Source organism: Pseudorasbora parva, chromosome 6 (assembly GCF_024679245.1).
Source record: "Pseudorasbora parva isolate DD20220531a chromosome 6, ASM2467924v1, whole genome shotgun sequence".
In the NCBI taxonomy this organism is placed as follows: Eukaryota; Metazoa; Chordata; class Actinopteri; order Cypriniformes; family Gobionidae; genus Pseudorasbora; species Pseudorasbora parva.
In genome coordinates, this window is record NC_090177.1 from 25,489,125 (window position 1) to 25,509,849 (window position 20,725).

The following is a 20,725-nucleotide window of genomic DNA, read 5'->3' on the forward strand; positions in this document are numbered from 1 at the left end:
TCAATTCAAATAGACAGCTGAATACAAGAGAAAGTTTGGCCTATTGCATATGTTCCTTAGAACATTAACTCTCAGGTCAGCTGTCTGGTATAGGGTAGAATTTCAAGACCGACTGTCACGCAGTGGGTCAAAGCCAGGTGTTGGTTGGTTGGCCCAGGCCCCATGAGCGAGTATTTTTACCCATGCAGGGATATAAATAGAGTGTAAAGCGACCAAAAACACAGCACAGATACAACTGCCACGACTGTTTTCAACATTTCCTGTTGCCTCAAGGTAGAATGAACATTTGACTTTAAATTGAGCATATGTAAACCTATTATTCCTCATGGAAAAGCTACAGAAATAGATTGCATGGGATGTGTTGCATGTTTACAAAGCATTCTCAGAGTAATTAGACAGTCATTTAACGAATTAAGTAACCTAAGTAGCTAGTTACTAGACTCTTATTATTCCTTTTACATTCATTTTAAATATGAATTTTACATTACGAGTACCAGTTACATCCTTTTGTAATTCAAGCCAGCTGAGTTGAAACGAGCAGATATTTTCAGCTCCGGCTATTGTAAACCAATGCTCGCATACATGTACAACAGTCTCCTGCAAAAATTTGCTTAACATTGAATTGAGTCAGGATGCTAGCTGTAATTAATTTACATAATATACAGTGTTTTCCTATATTAGACCAGTCTGTTTATTGTGGTGGCAAATTTACCCTTGAGGGTATAAATGGTGAATAAGATACTGATAAACTAATGTCACTATTTTGTCACATTGTATGGATGCGAAAAAAGATTTTCTGGTTTTGGTTGCCAAATTAGTTTGTTACTGAAAGATGGAGGAGGTGTATGATGCTGCGGAGGATGACTGGGATGAGGATGAAGATGAGGCCACTCAGTACATGATTGAACAGAGTCTACTGGAATGCAGCAAACATGCTGATTCAGCTACCAGGTACAGGGAAATCCCACCATTTTCTAATAGTGTGTCTTATGACCAAACATTTTGTTTTGATGTCCCTCAGCAGTGATCCATTAGACCTCATTGACCATGAGGAAATTTTCACTGCTATACAAGCTGGTAAGTCCTCCAAAAATATTCATGAGCATTTACAGTGCTCCTCTGTAGAAGTTGTGGAGACTTCATGCCGTTCATTCCAGGTAATGAGGATGCTTTGAAGGTCTTGGTGCAGTGTAAGGAGGCTCTATCTAATGCAGACAGCAAGGGCTGGATCCCATTGCATGAGGCAGCGGTGCAACACAAGAGAAGCATTCTGGAGATCACTTATGCAGGTCCATGAGATATATCTATAGTTACCTCACTAACCCCCCAAAAACATGTTACATTTTTTCTTAATGAGGCTTTCTCATTCAGCTTCTCCTCAGGGGTCAGGGCAGTGCCGTACTCTAAGAGGGGAGACTCCGTTGTTTCTCGCTGTTTCCCACGGTCTCAGACAGAATGCCACATTCCTGCTGCAGAACGGTTGTGACCCTGACTGCAAAAACGAGGATGATGACTCCGCATTGGTTGCAGGTGTGGGACACAGTGCTATTTATAGTGAACTGTTTTAGTAAGCACACATTTAAGAGTAGAACCACAAGACACTATTTTTTTAGTCCAAGATTTAAGTCGCATTGTTGTTTTGATTCATGTCAAAAGACACTGTAGTTCTGGGTAATCCTTCAGTGTTAAGACACAATTGGCTATAGGGATACACAATATACAGTATAATCTATACTCATTTCTTTAGTGGTTTGTTTTTAGGAAATCAACATGAATTTATCAAGTCAACATATGTGACTTTCTCACAAAAAGTTTGGGTGTATTGACAATATCATTCAAGATGACTTTGTAAAAAAATGAGTGAATACAACAAAGAAGAATGATAATTGTTTTTGTTTTTTTGCTTTGCTAAATGGTACTCAAACCACTCTAGTAATGTTAACTTGGGTTTTCTTATTGGACAATAAATAAAGTTTACTAAAAAAGTGTTAGTAAGAACAACTGTTGGATTTACAGAATAATAAAGTTGATATTAGTTTTTTTAATTAATTTGTATAAATTGAATTGTGGATTCTCATTTCCTAATACAGTGCATATTTAAAGAACACAAATGTAATAAAACTGTTAAAATGTCATCTTTAGCAAATCTCTATTTTCATATTGTAGCATATTGTGGCCAATAATATTTTGGCCTCACTTAATTTTTATTCTTAAAACATGGTAGGCACTTTTATAATGAATATAGAGTTATGCCAGGCTCTAAAATATTTCATAGAGTAGAAATTGGGAATAATAATAAATGAATAATAATGATCATTAATCCTTTGAATATTGTTGTGGACAATAAGGGAACCTTGGGAAGGTTAATAACCACTGATGATTTTGATTTGAAAAAATATGATAGATTTAAAATGTCAGTGTTTTATTTTAAGACAAAATAGTGTCGAAAACTGTTATGAAACTGTAGTTAATAAAATAATTTTAAAAAAGTATACAACATGAAGTTACTGGTATCAGCCTGAATTTTAACATAATATAATCCTTTATACGAGCTGGTAGATTGCATTTGACACAAGTATAATAATTACACAAATGACTTTTTTCCAGCTGTAAAGAATGACCAGTATGACCTGGCTTTGCTGCTGCTACGCTACAATGCCACAGTGGACCAAAAAGGAAGTCTTCAAAGAACCGCTCTGCATGAAGCTTCCGTGCTTGGCTTGGATAACTTTGTTAACCTGCTCCTACAATCAGGGGCTGACCCAAATGCCATTGATGTCTGTGAACATACTCCTTTAGGACTTGCGGCTCAAGCTGGACATTTTAACGTTGTGGAGGTTCTACTTCAGAAAGGTGATTTTGAAATGTGCCTGCGGTTAGAAATTCAGCAATCTGACTTGATTCAGTTAGTGTTTTTTTCTACTCATAACAGATAAATATATAATTATGATATATATATATATATATATATATATATATATATATATATATATATATATATATATATATATATATATATATATATATATATATATCATATTAAATACTATCTATCTATCTATCTATCTATCTATCTATCTATCTATCTATCTATCTATCTATCTATCTATCTATCTATCTATCTATCTATCTATCTATCTATCTATCTGTCTATCTGTCTTTCTGTCTTTCTGTCTGTCCGTCTGTCCGTCTGTCTTTCGGACATCGATCACTTCTAATCCTATTTAACAACTCGCTCATGTTCAGGGGCCAGTGTGTGGTCCAAACCTCATTTTCCAGGTTCCGCCTCAGTTTTATTCGATGCTGCGGCTTCTGGCAACCCTGATATCATTTCACTGCTGCTGGAGTATGGAGCTGATCCCAACGTGCCCACCGACACAGGCCATCTCCCCATCCACCGCGTAGCCTACCGTGGGCATCTGCTGTGAGTAACTCACTAGTCGGTTAATCAACGTAGTTCTTACCCTTGATCCAACCATAAGTCACAGAACAATCTGTTTGTGTCTTTCATAGAGCGCTGGAGCAGCTGATCCCAGTGACTAAGAAAGAGGTGATCAAAGAGAGCGGCATGAGTCCATTACACTCTGCCGCGGCAGGCGGTCACTCTCAGTGCCTTGATCTGCTCCTGAGCTCCGGGTTTGACCCTAACTTCATGTTACACCCCAGAGTGCGCAGGAACTATGAGGACGAGCGCAGGTCAGCTCTGTTCTTCACTGTATCAAACAATGACGTCCAGTCAGCGAGGCTGCTCCTGGAGGCCGGAGCCATGCCCAATCAAGACCCGGTCAACTGCCTGCAGGTCGCCATGCGACTGGGCAACTACGAGCTCATCAACACTCTGTTACGCTACGGTGCCAACGTAAATTACTACTCCCGTGTCAACACCACCCACTTCCCTTCTGCCCTTCAGTACGCACTAAAGGATGAGGTGATGCTGCGCATGCTACTCAATAATGGCTATGATGTGCAGCGCTGCTTTGACTGTCCGTATGGACAGGCCTCACATGTGCCTGTGGATTATGAGGGCTGGAGCGCCTCTGTCATCAAAGACGTGGTGGTAAGACCAGTTGCTGTGTCTGTTAAAGGAATATGATCTGTTGTTAAACAAAAAAATACAAATATATGATCATTTACTCACCTTCAGGTAATTTCAAAAATGTACACTACCTTACTGGTACCATTTTTGTGATTTCCGCTTGGATTTGGCCTACCCAAATTGAAAAGCTTCCCATACACACATACAGTGGTCTAAGGTCAAAATGTTGGTATATAACATATAATATTTTTGATTCTCTTCTTTTTTAATAAATTCATTTTTGAAAGTGTGTAACTCAGGCCCTATGACCTCTAGGACCCTGAAGACAGTTTGGGCTGTTTACACTAAATTCCAGAAAATAGTGGAAAAAGAAGTTTGTCTGTGTCATGTTGTGTGCAAGATTTACTCAAATGGATCTGAAGGGAGGACCCCCCCCCCCCCCACACACACACACACACACACACACACACTCGAAGCTTTAAAGTAGAGACTCTAAGATTTCAATTGGTACTACATATGAGGTCATAGCTCGTCCACAGACATTTAAAATTGAAAGTATATAAATGACGACGTCATTCTGGATTTTAATTGGTTAAAGATAGTAATAATTATTATAAATAATACTATTTTGCAAGGACCATTCAATTTATCAAAAGGGACAGTAAAAAGATAATTAAAAAAATATTTTTTTTTCATCTATTCCATCAAAGAACCCTGATTCTTTTTTTAAATCAGTTTCCACAAAACTATTAAGCGGTGCAACTGTTTTCAACATTGCTAATAATATGAAATGTTTCTTGAAGAGCAAATCAGTTTAGTAAAATGATTTATGAAGGATCATGTGACACTTAAGACTGGTTAAATTAATTGTTTTAATATATTACAATAGAAATTTTAAATTGTAATAATACTGTATTTCACAAACAATATTACTATATTTATGTATTTTTATCAAATAAATGCAGCCTTGGTGAGCATGAGACTTCTTTCAAAAACATTAAAAAAATATTACCAACCTCACATGTTTAGAGTTTAGAGATTAGTACTTTCATTATCAAGTATGTTGGGGTCCAAACAAAATTATACCCTCATTTTATCAACAAAAACAAACAAACAAAATTAGACATTTTCAGAATATCTTCTTTTGTGAAGAATGTCATATTTATAACAACATGAGGATGAGTAAATGATGACAGAAGTTTCATTCTGATCCCTTTATAAACCTAAACTCATTTGTGTGCAGTTCTGTGAGGTGATAACAGTGTACTGGCTCAAGCACATCTCAGCCCAAGTAGTGAGAATCATGTTGGATTATGTTGATCATGTGACTCTCTGCTCCAAACTGAAGACCGTTCTGGTTGAGCAAAAACAGTGGCCGGAAATATGTAAGATTCAAGGTAAGTATCCTGTCACATCTTGAAACTGAGATTCAGAGAGCCTTTAACATGAATTTCTCAGCAGGGCTGGCTGCATAAACTGCTACAATTTAGTCATAATTTATCCGTCCCTCTGGTCATTTTGACTCAGAATTAATTTTTGAAAAAGGACTATGATTACACTTGAGCCAAGGATACACACACAAAAAATTGACTGGATGCGAGGAATTTATGCGGTTGAAATGGGGGAAAAAAAGTAAAACAAATCAGTCTCTCTGTCAATTTGACTCCCTTAGGAATAAATGAGGAATGCTTCATTGAAAAACCTAAAAAATGCTCAAAATTCGAATTGAATGAATTGAGAATGAATCTAATTGAAATGTTAAGTTATTTTGAATTTAATAATAATAATATAATTGAATGAACGTAAAGTTAAAGTATATTATGTATTAATAAAATCTAGTCATTTAAAGGTAAATAAAATTAAAATAATAATAAAAAGTCTCCAAAGAAAAAGCATTAAAAAATTGAAAAATTATTTAAAAAAATTAAATGATCATTGTGACTCAAGAGGGACTGATTTGTTACCGAATGTGAGGGACGGATGAGGGTTAAGAGTGTTGATGTCGTTTTCATAAGTGGGTTACATAAAAATTTACATTGGTCCAATATGATACCGAAAAAGTAGACTGATTACTCCTACTTTTAGTAATTAAGACACAGTATTTATATAACGGCTATGTTATGCAACTGGCCCCTGATATATGAATCTCTTGTTATACTTGTCGTGATTAGATAAATAGATTGAAATGCAGCATATTTCAAAATATATTAATGTATGTTTTCTACTTTCATCAGAAAACACTCGAAGCCTGAAGCATCTCTGCAGACTGAAGATTCGTGATTGTTTGGGTCGCTTGCGTCTGAGGGCTCCAGTTTTTATCAGTTTCCTGCCTCTGCCTGCCAGTCTCAAAGACTATATTCGCTTCAAAGAGTATGATATTTACAGTAGAGGAAGTATGACAGAATAAGAGTAAAACTAGATAGATAAATCGGTACATGAGAAGCTGCTGATTCCAAAATTTTATGGATATGCTTTTTTGTTTTCTTTTGTGAAATCCGGTGTTACATTGAAAATCTTTGATCCAAAATGTATTTTAAATTTGGAAAGACATGGTTTAGGATGTTGTGTCATTTAAAACTTGAAACAAATATATAATTTTGCAATATTTGTAGGTGAATATTGAAATAAGCACATTTGTAAAATTGATCATGTGTACAGCTGTCAGATGTTCTTCCACTGAGATGCGTCAAATCATGCATTATGTTTCTCGCAAACTTATGGAGGTCATGCAGCTGGAGTGCTGTTGACATCAAAGTCTGAATTTTTCAATTGAACGTTTCTCTCAAATTATATTAATGATAGATAAATATATAAGTAGGCCTTTTAAAAAAAAATACTAAATGGAAGCATTTTCACTAGTACACCCCGCTGTATGTGATTTGAATATGCGAGTTGTAGCCTATAGGCTACTGTATGTTAGAATTAATTATGTAATACATGTCTCCATCTTTTGAAGTCATGTCACGTGATTATATTGCGTAAACGTAATGATTCTGGGAGGGAGGAATTGCACAAATATACGCAGTGAATTTCCCAAAGAGTTTATTGTCAGACAGCTCGACGATTCGTTCTTGGCTCTTCTTGTAAACGTTCTAGCCATCGGTGAAGCTGCTCGTACGCCAGTGATCAAAGCTCGCGGTCGTGACGTCTAGACGTTGCGCAGTTCACAGTAGCGCCACTGGGGGGCGTTAGGCTACGTGAATGTAAACAGAGTGACGCCAGAGTTTTGCAGTGGTGGGGAAGGTATACGTCACAGGCATAATGGCGGAGGCTGGTTGAGAAGGAGAATTACTCCGAGAAGCGGCATTGAAATCAACTTCATCGCCAGCTGACTAGGTGACCGCAGGTCCGAAAAATGGCTTGCAATTTCAGCCAGGAGAGAAAAATCGACAAGGAGAGTAGCAAGGCCGGCGGCCTAACATTGGAGGATGGCGACAGCAAGAAACAATTGTTGTCAGCCTCTAGCACGGCCACATCCAAGCAAAATGGCGATCAAGCTGAATGTGAAGACGAGCAAATGTCTGAACAAGATGCTTCTGAGCGGCGAAAGGCAGGTCTTTCGGACCTGAAAAATTGCGGCGGTTCGCCCTCGACACTACCGAGGTCGACCGAGGAGCTGCCAAGAAGGAATTTTCAGATTCCGAGGAAAATCAAGGAGCGGAAAGGTTGTGTTCCCCATTACTACCACTAACGTTACTACTGCCATTCCCGAAATGCTTCACAGTTTCTGTTTCACAGCTTTCAAGTTCGCTAAAAGCGCGCTCTGTGGCGCTTGGGGTCAAATTAATAGACCTGTATTGATATATAAACGAGGGATCTATATAACAAACCACGTGATCGGCCTGAAATGTTTGCACTAGATACTAAATGGATTTTTAGCAAATGCATTGCTCGGAGCTGCAGGTAAGTAAGGCGCTCTAATGCAACTCGCGCAGCACGTGAGGATTCGATTGCTTCGAGGCATTCAACGTGCATTTTCGTATCGCTGTTGTAAACCTCAAGGAGGCCGGTGTCATTGCTTTGCTAGTGGGCTCCACAGTGCACACTCCTCCTACACCGTACAGTAACGTTACTGCCGCACCACATGACACACTTCTTCCCCTCCTCATCAATGGCACCAGTGTGATTCAGTTGACCACTGCATTTCTGCCTTAAGTCTTTGCGCACGACGTTTGAAACACCTGTCAGTCCTGAACAACCAGCCTTATTTGGCCAACTCATTCATTCCGTACTATTTCCTTATAGTAAGATAATGATATCTTGCCAACAGAAAAAAAACACAGCATGAATGAAAGCGAAACTGAGAGGTCCTTGTTATAGTTGTGCGGTAGTTCTGTAGTAGTAATCACAGCTAAGCTCCCACTTTATCACCTTTGTTGGCACTAGTGCAATGTTTTTAGTTTTTTTTCTCTTTGTAGGCACTTCATCTTCTGTTTTATACGGTCAAAAATAGCAGAACAGACACTAAATTAATATTCTAAAGAGCGGCTAACGATTTCAAATAAATTTTAACCCCGGTTTATGTCTCTTCGTAAATGTTTTGCTAATTGAATCAAGCTGATTCGTTTAGCCATTATAGGCGTCCAGCGGCAATTGATCGATTCACATAACTAACAAAATATTCGATATTCTTATTGATTATGATTTTTTTTTTTTTTAATTTTGTTTGCCAACGCTATTTTGTATTTACGTAACTTTAACGTCAGCTATTAAAAACAATGTCACTAGTTTTGAAATGTTTATTGTATTCCATTGAACTGCAAGATGCATCCCATTGTCTGTCAGGTGATGTGCAACTCTTTACTATGGGTTCAAAAGACACTATACAGCTTCTGCATATTTACTTGACAGTTTCTTTTATTAAATGGATTGATGTTCTGATCTAATGAGCTCTGTCTTTAATGTGTGCTGTCCTCCAGGTCTCCTTCAGCATTTGCCTCCAGATTCCAGAGAGTTTGAGGATGTTGTGAAGCTTCTGTCCTCGTTCTACCTGGACGCCACCTCCCGTGGGACTTTTACCTACACCAAAGCTTCTCTCATTCACAACGAACTCTTGGAGAAAGAGGTGAGTGCTGCTTGCAACCGTAAAAGACTACTATAGATGATTGAAATACTCCTCAGGCCACTTGGGGGCAATTTTCAGGGAATCAAATACTGATATGGGATAATGATCTTTTATTTGGTCTTCACAGTTCATAGAGAAGAAAAGGGAACTGAAGCAGAATGGCAGGACAGAGGCAGAACTGGCAGAATCCTATGCTTTCCTGCTACCTGATAGGAATAAGGTAAGGTTGTGTTAGTTGCGTTTAAAGTGGCATGATCTCTGTGAATATTTTAATCGTAATTTTAACACTTTGAGACTTTGTGTAGTCTGAGCTTGACCTCAGAATTTTGTACTACTACATATCCTCCTTGGGTTCTGAAACGGTCCAGTATAAACAGCGCATACTACTCTTGCACTCGTAATATTCTCGTTCTGTGTTCTGTCGTTCCTCTTAAGTTACTAAATTGTAAAGGGTTTATAATGCATTTACAACAACTACTACACTAATTATAATATTGGCTGTACTTTGAATTAAAAATGTCAGTGGAAGGCACACTATCTTATAGTAGTAGTATTTCTATGAAAGTGCTTTAAAGGGCATCATTTAGCAATAAGTTTTGGTCAAAACTATGATTAACCAAAGGGATATATGATTTTCTTTACCAGGCGCACTGGATCTGCGAAAAGGGTCTTTCTGTGGGACATTCGCGGGTCAATAATCTGGGAAGCCCTCTCAAAGGTGAGTGTTGTGCTTCCAGTGAGCCTCTTTATATCTGTTTAGTTGTAATCCTTTAGCTTGGGACAGGAGTCCTGGGAGGATTTTGTATTTCTGTGGTCACTTGATCTTGTGGTTTGGAGTAGTTGAATTGGTCATGGCCAAAAAGACCACTGATTCATACTTTCTTGTTATCACTGAGTCAAATTAATGTTAATAAACCAAATTCGCTACAGATGCTCATTTTTGTGTGGATAAACGTTTTAAGTAACATCTGTTTTATATATTGGTCACCCCATTACCCCTTTCTATTTTCAGAGTGTATTTGAGGGTTTAGAAGTAACATTATGTTCTTGTTTTTTTTCTTTCTTTTTTTTCTTGTCTAAAGGAATTGAGACATGATATTTTTATGGTTTAGTGAAACAGCTGCTGTATGTTTAGAGACATTTTACAAACCCAGTTTTGTATATCTTGTATGCGACTAGGATTGCCTTAACTTGTGAAATGAAATAGTTTCTGTAAATATTTAATTTTAGCAAACATAGTATGCTCTGTGCAGACACTCTGCATTCCACATGCATTGCAAACAAATTTCTTGGGTTTACCCCAGGGCTTTTTGTGGGTCGCAGGAATGTCTCCCCAAGAAACTCTCCTATCCTTGATTAACTCCAACTTTTTTCTATTTTTAGGGGTTTACCTCTCAAAATACTCAGATTTGTTACAAATGAATCCATTTGAAGTGGGTGCTGCTGGAGACATAATAATATTTAAAGTCATGAAGGTAAGTCATTGATGGGGTCCAAAATCTACACGTGCCAAGCATCACATGTGGCAAAAAGTTGACTTTGTGTCTTTCAAAAATAAAAACTACATTAAGTTCACTGTGGTTTTAAAAACAACTGTGACCTTTTCTCTTATTCTGCAGGGTAAAGTGAAGACAATATTTGAGAACATGCCGAAAAATAATCTTGAGCCGGCCCTTAAATATGACAGCCATGTGTACAAAAATGCCAGCAAAGTGACCTCATTATTGTCATATAGGGCCTTTGAGCACACTCAGGTGAGTGAATTTTTCAATATGGCCTTTTGTTTTGTTACAGGTGTTCAGATAGATGACCTGTTATGCATCTTATTTCCTTCTGGGTTTTATTCCAGCAATACTACTATGAATTTGCATTTGAGGAGCTGCGGTCAAGGCCCAGACATGTGTTGCCATATGCAGTTGTGTCTTTTCAATACAAAGGCAAAGAGTCGGCCACAGCCACACACAGGTATGAACGGAATAACTGGTGATGTATGTAGAAAGTTTATTAGGCTCTGTTTTGGTTTCTTTTTAACAATTTCTTTTCTCTTTTAGCAGATTAAACAGCATGTTATATGAAGGGCAAAGAGGTATGATTTGTATTTCTCTTTATAGCAGCCTTATAAAATGATTAGATGGGCATATTATCTAACTTGCTGTATTATTTTTACTTTATTTGATGCTATAGTTCGGCGAAGATATACAGTTTGGAGTGGTTCGCTGGTCAATAAAGGAGAGGAGGTCTATCAAGTGTACATCCGGTCTTCAAGTCTCGCTCACCTTCCACTTAAACTGTGAGTCTCTTTTCTTTCTAACAATTTCATTTAACAAATGTTTTGTGCTTTGGATTTTAAATAGCAGTTTTTTCTTCTTCTTCAGACCAGACAAGCTTGACATCAATACGGCTATGCATCTTGATCAAGTAAAGAGAAAGATCCCGCCCATTCTTCTATCGTGGGAGGCATACAGTGGATCACGAGAGGGTAGGATGAGTACTAGTGATGCTTTTTAGCCCAATACATGGCAAAACATTTAATGTGTCAGTATTGACGTGATAATGTCTTGTGGTATTTTGCAGTGTTGAAGTGTGGGATGTACTGCAGCCTGTATGAGGTCATGGGGAAGAGTAAACAGGAAAACAGTCTCTCAGGACTTCTGCACCGGCTTGAGAGAGAGAGAATGGTGAGCTCATTCACAGCCCACTTTACACTTTGATTGAATTAATGTCCGTAGCTTTACTCTAGCAGAGCGTTACCGCCCACCCTCTCCCCTCAGTTTCTTTAGTCAGTTGATAGAATCGGTGTCAGTGATGTGATATGCAGAAGTTAAACTGGTGATGTTTTATTATGGTCATGTTATACTATAACTCTTCACTCTAGGTTTTGGTGAAGCCATTGATAGACAAAGGATTTCTCTTCCTCCTTTCCTCCTCTCAGTTGTTCGCTACCACCGGTAGGTATATGCATAGCCTTTAACCTTATACATTGCACTGACACTGAAGTGAAATAATGGAGGCTGTTTTTTGTTTGTTTCTTTAAAGAGCGACGAGGAAGAAATGACAGGGTTTTGCAGGCGCTTTTTGTTTTTCAAGAGCAAAGAATCATCTCAAAATTGAGTAAGTGTCTCTCTTTTTGGTACTTTCTTGAGCTTTGTTTGCATTCTAAGTGTGTATGCATTGCCATGCAGTCCTTCTAATGGTTTTTGTTCTTTTATTGTGAAGTTCTGAAGAACTCTGGAGTAGATGAGGATCCTCCACTAGAGCCTAAAGACCCAATCAGCCAGCAACTAGATAATTTTGTACCCGCCCTGCATCATGGTCTCTACAAGCTGCGTGCCAATCCACCCAAAGAGCTCGCGGTGGGACTGAAACGCCAGGCGCTGGACTACCTCAACCAGAAGGAGCAAGGTGCTATCCGGCCCTTTCACATCGTAGAGTACCGGCACAGTCTGGATGATCGGACCAACCAACACCTGGCGCCTCGTCCTAAGAATATGGATGTGGCGCTGAACTCATACATATATGGTCCGGGACAGTTCCAGCTGCCTGTGGAGGCACTGCAGCAGGGTCTTATGGAAAGCAGACAGGAGGCAGCATCTCCCCCAGCAGGTGCAGAAGAGTACAGTCCTGTCTCAGACTGGGGAGGGTCGGATAGGCAGGCGTCAAGCAGCAGTACAGTTGGGGTTTCTCAGTCTAACGGTGGTGCTCAGAGGCCACAGAGTGAGTATGACAAAGACAAGATGGAGAAATTGTTAAAGTTGATTCAGTTACATAAACGGACTTTGAGCAAGGAGGAGGGGAGCGGGCCAGAAAGAGAGGAGGAATGGGACGCCGCTGGCCTAAAGAGGAAACTGGAGAGGGAAGGTCCTGGAAGTGTGAGCAAGTACCTTAGGACAGGTCTACTGAATGGAGAGCCGGGGAGAGGTAAGTCTCTGCCAAAATAATGTAGAGGAGGGAACATCATGGAGGTTGGAGACCATTGTAGGGGAATTGCAGTTAGACAACATAGAAAGACCAATATGCTCATTGAAATTCTAGTCGGTTGACTGAGTTTACTGAACAAAAGTTCTCCACACTTCCAAAGGCTGTAGAAAATGAGTATGAGGATCCAGCCTCAAACTAACTTAGGATACAGAAACATAAGTGCTCATAGTTAATCAGTAGACGTCATTCCTATTGGTTCTGATATGTTACCAGTATAGATAAATCTAGCAGCTTCCAAACATAGTATTCTGTTGAGGTCATCTTCAACACACTTGATCCAATATACTTAAGAAACTTTAGTAAGGGTCACATAAATTCCGGAAGGACTCGTCTGGGCTGCTGTTGAACTCTCCTGGATATACTATTCCTTTGGCATGGTCGCGTGCCTCTAAAAATAATAAACAACCCCTGCAGGAACAATTAGATAAAACATAGGCAATATCTTTTACCTTCAAGGCCAAATTTTTGTCAGGAACAAAACATGAGAACTATGATTTCCATTTCATTATAAAATACAAGAAACCATATAAAATAATTATGAAGAAAAAAGGATAATGGAGCTTTAGAAAAACTCTTTGTTTCTAAATGCATATGAAAATGCTCTTTGAAAAGAAAAGAAAATAGTCTTATTTGGTGCTGTTATTTAAGTATAGGTGGTATTTAAAGAGAAATGTCTCGCATCTGAAAGAAGTGCAGTGTGCCTAATAAGAGACTTGGTGCTCTTTCTACTTGAACGAAAGAGATCCAGAGACGCAGAGAGAGATGACAGCAGATTGAGGCTGATGCATCAGCCCAACCCTAAGAGTAAATGTCTGTGCCGAGGACCTAAAACTGAAAATATTAAGTGATAATATTTGCAAGAATTTGCCTGCAACTAATTTTAGTTACTTTATGACAGCTGCTTCATGAAGTGTGTTTTTCTGTATGTGTGCATTTCTTTCATGTTTTTATTTCCAATTACACCAGCAATAAAAGGTGAATCCCATGAAACCCGTCAAGAGCATGTCTGGGTTTTTGTCATCTGAAAATAATACAATAAAATTAAGTTTTGCTCCAGCTCAATAGAGTATGACTGCAGTTCCTTAGAGGCATGAGCTCCTTGTTGACAGCTGGTTTCTCTTTCTCCTAGTGGTGATGGACAGCATGGGGCTGTGTGACACGGACCTGCGGGATCGAGTAACTCAGAGTGCCACCCTCCGAGACACGCATGCCTTGCTCAAACTCTTCCTCAGCACGCTCAACAGGATGGCACAGAACTCTGACCCTGCCAGCAGCCAGCCTGCGATGCTCCCCAAAGAAGTAGAGGGATACGAGCCCACTGACTCAGCCGCCCACTGTGATCTTGACCTGCGTGGCAGGCGTGCTGATGAGGAGCAGGTTAACCTGGATTTCTTGGAGGTGCGGACTGTTCCTTATAGGGATGGGAATTTTTGTCAATTTCGATCATCGATAGGTCTCAAAAACGAGTACTCGATTAACTATGAGCGAGGCTTGTGCGGGGGGCGGGCATCTCCGTCATGGAGATATGAAACTATTTTAAGACCGTTACGAAAATTAATGTTGACACAAACATGAGATCTATGCAAATATGAACAGGTTACTATAAAAAAAAGGATTGCTAGATTATGATGCATAAATAAATATCTTTGAAAAAGAAACAAAATAACTTAAATAACCCAGTCAAAAATATCAGGCGTTGTATTTGAACTGAAACTGTGAATACACCACCCTGCAGAGCATTGCTAGCCAATTAATTAACTCCAAATGCATCCTATATGAGATTAGAGATTAATCAGATATGTACAATTTACATCGGTGCAAATGCGCACGTGAACTTGGCCATGCTAGTATTTTACAGGCTTGAAGGGGAAACTAATTCTGAATGCACCCTTAAAAACATCGCTAATACACAGGCAACAAAACCACCGATTATTTAAAACACTATTACAATTGTGTTCTCATTATAATGCTATGTGCATGACAGATTGCTGCTCCACATCATTTTATTTTTCGTGATCAAAGTGATTACAGGTATCACTGCGTGGTTTCGAATCCATGAGAAACAACTTTAAACAACTTTAGGTCTACTGTTAAAAAAATGAGAACAATATAACACTGCTGCATTATTAATATCATCAATGATTTTGGAAAAAGAAATAGCCTATCTAAAAAGAATATGACCATTTCATAACCCAGAGTCGATAATGTCGGGCTGTTCGCATTTAAGCTGAAGCTGAAGAAAATGGACACCAGCTGCTATAATGGCAGCACTTTGCTATGGTTATTAAACTAAACCAAACACGTCCTATATGAGATAAATCAGATATAGACAATATATAATTATTATATATAATATTTATATTATATTAAGTATTAAACAAGTAATCTTACAACTTGCATCTGTGGAAAAGGACGCGGATATGCACATGATATTTACCGCGTTCTGATGTAGCCTAACTCTCGTGGATTTCCTTTAACAGCGCGCTAATACACGGGGTACTAAAGCACAGAGAATACAACATTCTATTACAATCCTGTTCTCATTATAATGCTGTGTGTGTGACAGATTGGCACCGTACATCTTGCACTTTGTTTCATGATCACTGTGCGCTCCAGTTTCACTTTATTTTGCGGTCTGGAAGGCGTGCTATCTAACGTTAACCAATCAGACCTTAGTTACCGCCTAAAATGCTGCAATAACCAATCCGATAATTAGACAAAAAAAATGTTTTAATTCAGGGCGATCATTGTTTTCATGATCGATCGTCGCTGTCACGTTCGAGTACTAGACCACAGTTGCCCATCTCTAGTTCCTTATGATATCTAAAGCCATGCTCAATTTTTGTTTTAATTCACCTTTAATGTATATGCATGTAGGAGCAGTTGGCCTGCACCAGGAGCAGTGTGGATGTGTACAGTCCCTCTTCCAGTCTGGAGCAACAGCCCTCTCGTCCAGCAGAAGCCTCACATCAGAGCCACCATCTCTGGACAGCGTCCACCACAGGTTCGTCCTTAACGGCATGCTTCCAACAGACTTGTTCTTAATATACACTACAGTTCAATAGTTTGTGGTTAGTTAGATATTTTTATTTATTTTTTTATATTATATTTTTGTTATTAACATATTTTTAGTTGCATTTTGTTTTTGATCAAAAATACTGTGTAAAAAAAAACTTTATTAATTTTATTATATAATAAAATGTATTCATATGATCGCAAAGCTTCAGTGTCACATGATCCTTCAGAAATCATTTTGAAACAGTCAAATCCTTCATACCCCCTCAAATAATTAATTGAAAAAACTAATAAACATATTCTGTTTTTAGCTTTAGAGGGTGTTTGTGAACCTTTAGTTGCCGGAGCGGAGAAGCAAGTACACTCTACGGGCAAAGTAGTAGACACTATCCTTGACAGTGAGTTCCAGAACCTCTGCACAGGGATCCAGAAAATGATGGAGGACCAACATTTAACCTACACCCCCACAACTCCGTTGCCGCGACGTGAAGATCAGGCCAAACGGTCAAGCTCATTCTCACCTTTTGTATCCAAATATGTCTCCTCGCTGCCTGTGCAGGGCTATGTTAACAGTCTCTGTGAAAAGATGGACCGAATGATCCGTTCTCCCAGCGCGTCTTTAGAACCCGTGGCTGTTGTGTCACCACCTGCTGTTGCTCCAGTGCCCGCCCACTTGCCACCTGCTCAGCCCCCTTCTGTCATGCCAGCTCCTGCCCAACCGAAGCTGCCCTCACCTCCCGCTCATCCTCGCACTAAAACATCATCCCCAGTGCCTAAGTCTCAGGCTTCGTCTACCAAGACACAAGCTACTCTTAAACATCCTTCTTCAGTTAAGCATCGCCTTGGCACCGTCAGAGAGGTCCACCTGTTTTCAGCAGAAAAATCAGTTGACTCCAAGGGTTCAGATGTTATGGAAAGTCCTATGTGTTCTCCATCAGCAGGAAGTGCCAGTCATCCTCCAATCCCTTCGGTCCCAGTGATACCCCCTGAGCCTACACTTGCAGGAACTTCAAGCACTGTAGGGGGCAGCGTTATCGGGCAAATCAAGCCCGATGTGTTGTGCACACTGATGGAGATTATGCAGAAGAATGCCGTAAAGTTTTACATTCAGAGAGGAGATGAGGAGAGTGAACTCTGCACTGAGATCAAGGTCTGAAAGTATAAAATGACAGAATATTCAGCGTGGTCTTATACTTTTGACCAACCTTTAACCTCCTTTGTTTGATTTTACAGGAGTATTTAAGAAGTCTTGGAAACATTGATTGCAACCCTCAGAATTACCTAGATATTAAAAGTCAGCAAAAGTTTATGATCATTATTCAGAATGAGGATATCGCAGCACATGTACATAAGGTAACTTATAACTCGCCATTATAAACTTGTTTTTTAATTAATTTGTTGCATAAAGCATCCATTTTGAGACATGTTCCCTCTATACCCTATTTAGATCCCAGCTTTGGTCTCACTTAAGAAACTGCCTACGGTTTACTTTGCTGGAGTGGACAGTCTGGATGATGTGAAGAATCGCACTTACAATGAGCTTTTCGTGTCTGGAGGTCTTATTGTGTCAGATGAGCTCATTCTTAACCCTGACAATATAACACTAGGTAAGAGCTGAATGTAGAGGGGCTTAGAAAATCTTCAGCCTCCATCATGTTGAAACTATTTGTCCAAAAATGTACTGTGCCTCTATCAAATCAACGGCCGACGAATTTTGACAAATAATTGTAATGTTATGTGTCAAAAAATGGAAGGAAAAAAATTAGTTTCTACTTTCAATACTTTCATCAAGACTTTAAGAACTGACATTTGTGTTTACAGATAAGCTACAGGCATTTCTTAAGTTCCTGGAGGACCAGGGCTCACCTTGGAAGTGGAAGGTGCACTGTAAGACTCAGAAGAAGCTTAAAGAGCTCAGCAGGTTAGAGACAGAATGATCAGTCTAATTCACCAATCCTAACAGATTCCTATTTTCCGATATCTCACACATCTTTCCTTTCACAGGTTAAACACAGAGGCCCTGAATCTTTTGAACCTGCTGACGACTTACCAGAAGAAACACCTGGTGGAGTTTCTGCCTTACCATGAGTGTGATACTCCATCTAGGCAGGCTCCTGATTTGGACTGTTTGGTGAAGCTGCAAGCTCAACACACACAGCTTCGGCACCTCATCTTCCTCACAGGTATGCGCAACAGGTCTAGTTAGGCTGGTATTTATCTGTAATGTTTTTTTGTGGAGTCATCTGTAATGTTTCTTAAACAATCAGTGCTGTGTTCACTTACAGAAAAGCATGACGACAAATTCTCAAAGTTCTCCGGTAGTGGAGTCATCATTGCAGGTATGAATGACATCATGAACAACTTCCAGAGTTTGATCAGTGTCCCAGAAGAAGTAGCATTGGCTGCCCTACCTGATGCAGGTAAAGACTACACAGTCCTTTACTACCTTACTACAAAATTCACAAAGATATGATGGATTTCAGTGTTGACACGGTATCTTCTCTTTGACTGTTCAGTGGAGCCTGATGCAGTTCGAGATGAGGAGGACATGTCCATTGACTCTGAAGATGACATGTTGGTTATCAACGAGACTCAGACTGAAAATGACATGTTGGAACTGCAGGCACCTCAGCCCCCTCCACCTCAGACTGCTGGATTTCGTCCTCCCCTTCCTGACCAACCCTCTTTGGACCCCATTGTCGATCCACTTGTGCATCCAAAACCTACCACCTACCCTACCCAGGGGTCTTATTTGACTGATTATGCAGCTTTGAAGTCTGCCATCGCTCAATATAAAGCTGCCAGTCAGGATAGTACACCTAGGCCTGAAGTAGAGGACACCCTGGCCAGTTTTGGCGTGAACCCCCACCAGAGCTACCTGTGTCCCAGCTCATCACAGTGGAGCCCTTACTCTGGTTCTCCTGCATACCATATGTCCTCGGCATATTCATCTCCAGTCAGCGTGGCCTCCAGGGGATCAGAGTACAGTCAAACTGCCGCTCCTCCTGGCACTCAACCTCTAACAAACACCTCCAACTTACCCATTGCCCTTCCCCTTTCCCTCCCGCAGCCACCGATTAGCTCGGTGGAGGTGCCTCCTGCTCCAGAGTCATCCTCCTCTCTTAAGCCACCTGGTCCTGTTCCTGACAGTGTGGGACTGCCTGGGGCAGCAACTGCAAACACTGCTAATCAGCATGGACTTGCTGGCTCTCAAACTGCTAAGATGGGTGTAGAGACTGCTTCCTCGTCCTCTCTTCATACCACTTTTCCTTCCTACCCAGATGCTACGCTTTTTCCAGCCCTCACTCCAATTCCCCCTGTTCCTCCGCTTTACAGCTGGGTTCCTACACCGGGAGCACAGCAAGGATACACGGCTGGACAGAGTGGGACAGGATACAGCGCTATACCTTCCACCCAAACTGAGGCTGCTAAACCTGCAGATGGTCCGTGGATGGGAGACGCTAAGAGTGGAACCTCTCATGGACAAGAGGAAGACGGTGTCCCTGCTTCAGCCACCTCTAAAGTGGGCCACCAGGAGGGCGTTAGAGATAAAGGAAGTACACTGGGTAGTTTGACCTCATGTGGCCAAGGCAGCAGAACTCCAGTGAACTCTTCCTCTGAGAGTCAGAGCAGCAGTCAAGCCCCTCCCACCAGGGGTGGCATTACAAGCAGAGGACTCTTACCCGTCCCTGGAGCAACACTGGGAGCCTTGTGCCGAGGCGGACACAACAATAGCATGTACAATCCTAGAGGGGGACCCCCTGATATGATGCGTGGTGGCTTCAGGGGTCGAGGAGTACCACCGCATCCCATGAGATCTAGACCTGGGCGGGGTCACATCAGAGGGGGCCCATCCTGTAACTGGGGCTATCCCCCTGGGAGGGGAGGGGGTGGTCGATCAGACTACTATTCGGACTACACCTACAACTAAATGCCATAGGGATGCTAAACGCCCTCATAGACTACTGGCATTAGGAATGTACATATTTACCATTAAGAGCACATCAAAATATCATCTGAAATAAAAAAGAAAGAAATCTGGTTTTGTATAAATGAGATTGGTGACTCAAACGGTGGCCAGATTTTCACTGTTTTCAGTAATGCTCTTCCTAAACAAGATGTTTGAGAAACCTTGTTCATACCACTATATTTATATTGCCAAGAAATGTAATTGCCTTTCAATGTTTCATTTTTGTCAATACTTTTCGTTCGGATTTTCAAAAAAAAAAAAACGGTTTGTGAACAAGGAGCAAAATGCAGACAATATTTTTTTAAAGAGAGAAAGTGAGTCGTTCTTCATTTTAGCTGTTTTTTTTTTTTTTTTACATTCTTGGTTGTACAGATGTTCTATTAAAACAAGGTTGTATCAAAAATTGTGATATTGTGTTCAGTATTAACTCATGGTTGAGAGTGGTTTGTACATGTACATAGTTATTTATGATGTTATATAAAAAAAATGGTTTCAGATTTTCGTTTCCGATGATGAGGTTAATCAATGCCAAAGTTGATTCATGTGTGCATCGGCAACATTCGACCTAATGTTTTTACAGCTGGCCAGCAGAGGGCATCATTTCTTAATTGATTCTGCTGGTCTGATGTTGATGCAATTTTCTAAAGGGTGTGTTTCTTGT

General features: G+C 40.1%; 2 protein-coding genes across 6 annotated transcripts; both read left to right on the forward strand.

Annotated features, from left to right (window-relative positions):
* The first annotated feature begins 205 nt into the window (after window positions 1–205).
* Window positions 206–6,518, forward strand: asb14b (ankyrin repeat and SOCS box containing 14b). Of its 3 annotated transcripts, none has more exons than XM_067447302.1 (10): window positions 206–273; window positions 819–951; window positions 1,022–1,077; window positions 1,158–1,289; window positions 1,372–1,530; window positions 2,608–2,853; window positions 3,247–3,424; window positions 3,514–4,057; window positions 5,280–5,433; window positions 6,271–6,518. In XM_067447302.1, the coding sequence occupies exons 2-10, from the start codon at window positions 833–835 to the stop codon at window positions 6,441–6,443; spliced, it is 1,761 nt and encodes a 586-aa protein (XP_067303403.1). In that variant the 5' UTR covers window positions 206–273; window positions 819–832; the 3' UTR covers window positions 6,444–6,518. The 3 variants fall into 3 exon arrangements, with proteins under 3 accessions (XP_067303403.1, XP_067303406.1, XP_067303404.1); XM_067447305.1 differs by having other exon boundaries at window positions 1,025–1,077; XM_067447303.1 differs by having other exon boundaries at window positions 231–273; window positions 833–951.
* A 737-nt stretch (window positions 6,519–7,255) lies between these two features.
* Window positions 7,256–20,380, forward strand: tasorb (transcription activation suppressor b). 3 transcript variants are annotated; one of them, XM_067446446.1, is made up of 23 exons: window positions 7,256–7,701; window positions 8,956–9,101; window positions 9,229–9,321; window positions 9,747–9,819; window positions 10,485–10,576; window positions 10,721–10,855; window positions 10,951–11,066; window positions 11,153–11,187; window positions 11,286–11,391; window positions 11,477–11,580; window positions 11,676–11,779; window positions 11,977–12,049; window positions 12,138–12,212; window positions 12,318–12,815; window positions 14,209–14,477; window positions 15,957–16,083; window positions 16,406–17,244; window positions 17,328–17,447; window positions 17,542–17,701; window positions 17,916–18,015; window positions 18,099–18,277; window positions 18,380–18,514; window positions 18,611–20,380. In XM_067446446.1, the coding sequence occupies exons 1-23, from the start codon at window positions 7,392–7,394 to the stop codon at window positions 20,023–20,025; spliced, it is 5,304 nt and encodes a 1,767-aa protein (XP_067302547.1). In that variant the 5' UTR covers window positions 7,256–7,391; the 3' UTR covers window positions 20,026–20,380. The 3 variants fall into 3 exon arrangements, with proteins under 3 accessions (XP_067302547.1, XP_067302545.1, XP_067302546.1); XM_067446444.1 differs by having other exon boundaries at window positions 12,318–13,019; window positions 18,611–20,379; XM_067446445.1 differs by having other exon boundaries at window positions 11,156–11,187; window positions 12,318–13,019; window positions 18,611–20,379.
* Window positions 20,381–20,725: the final 345 nt, after the last annotated feature.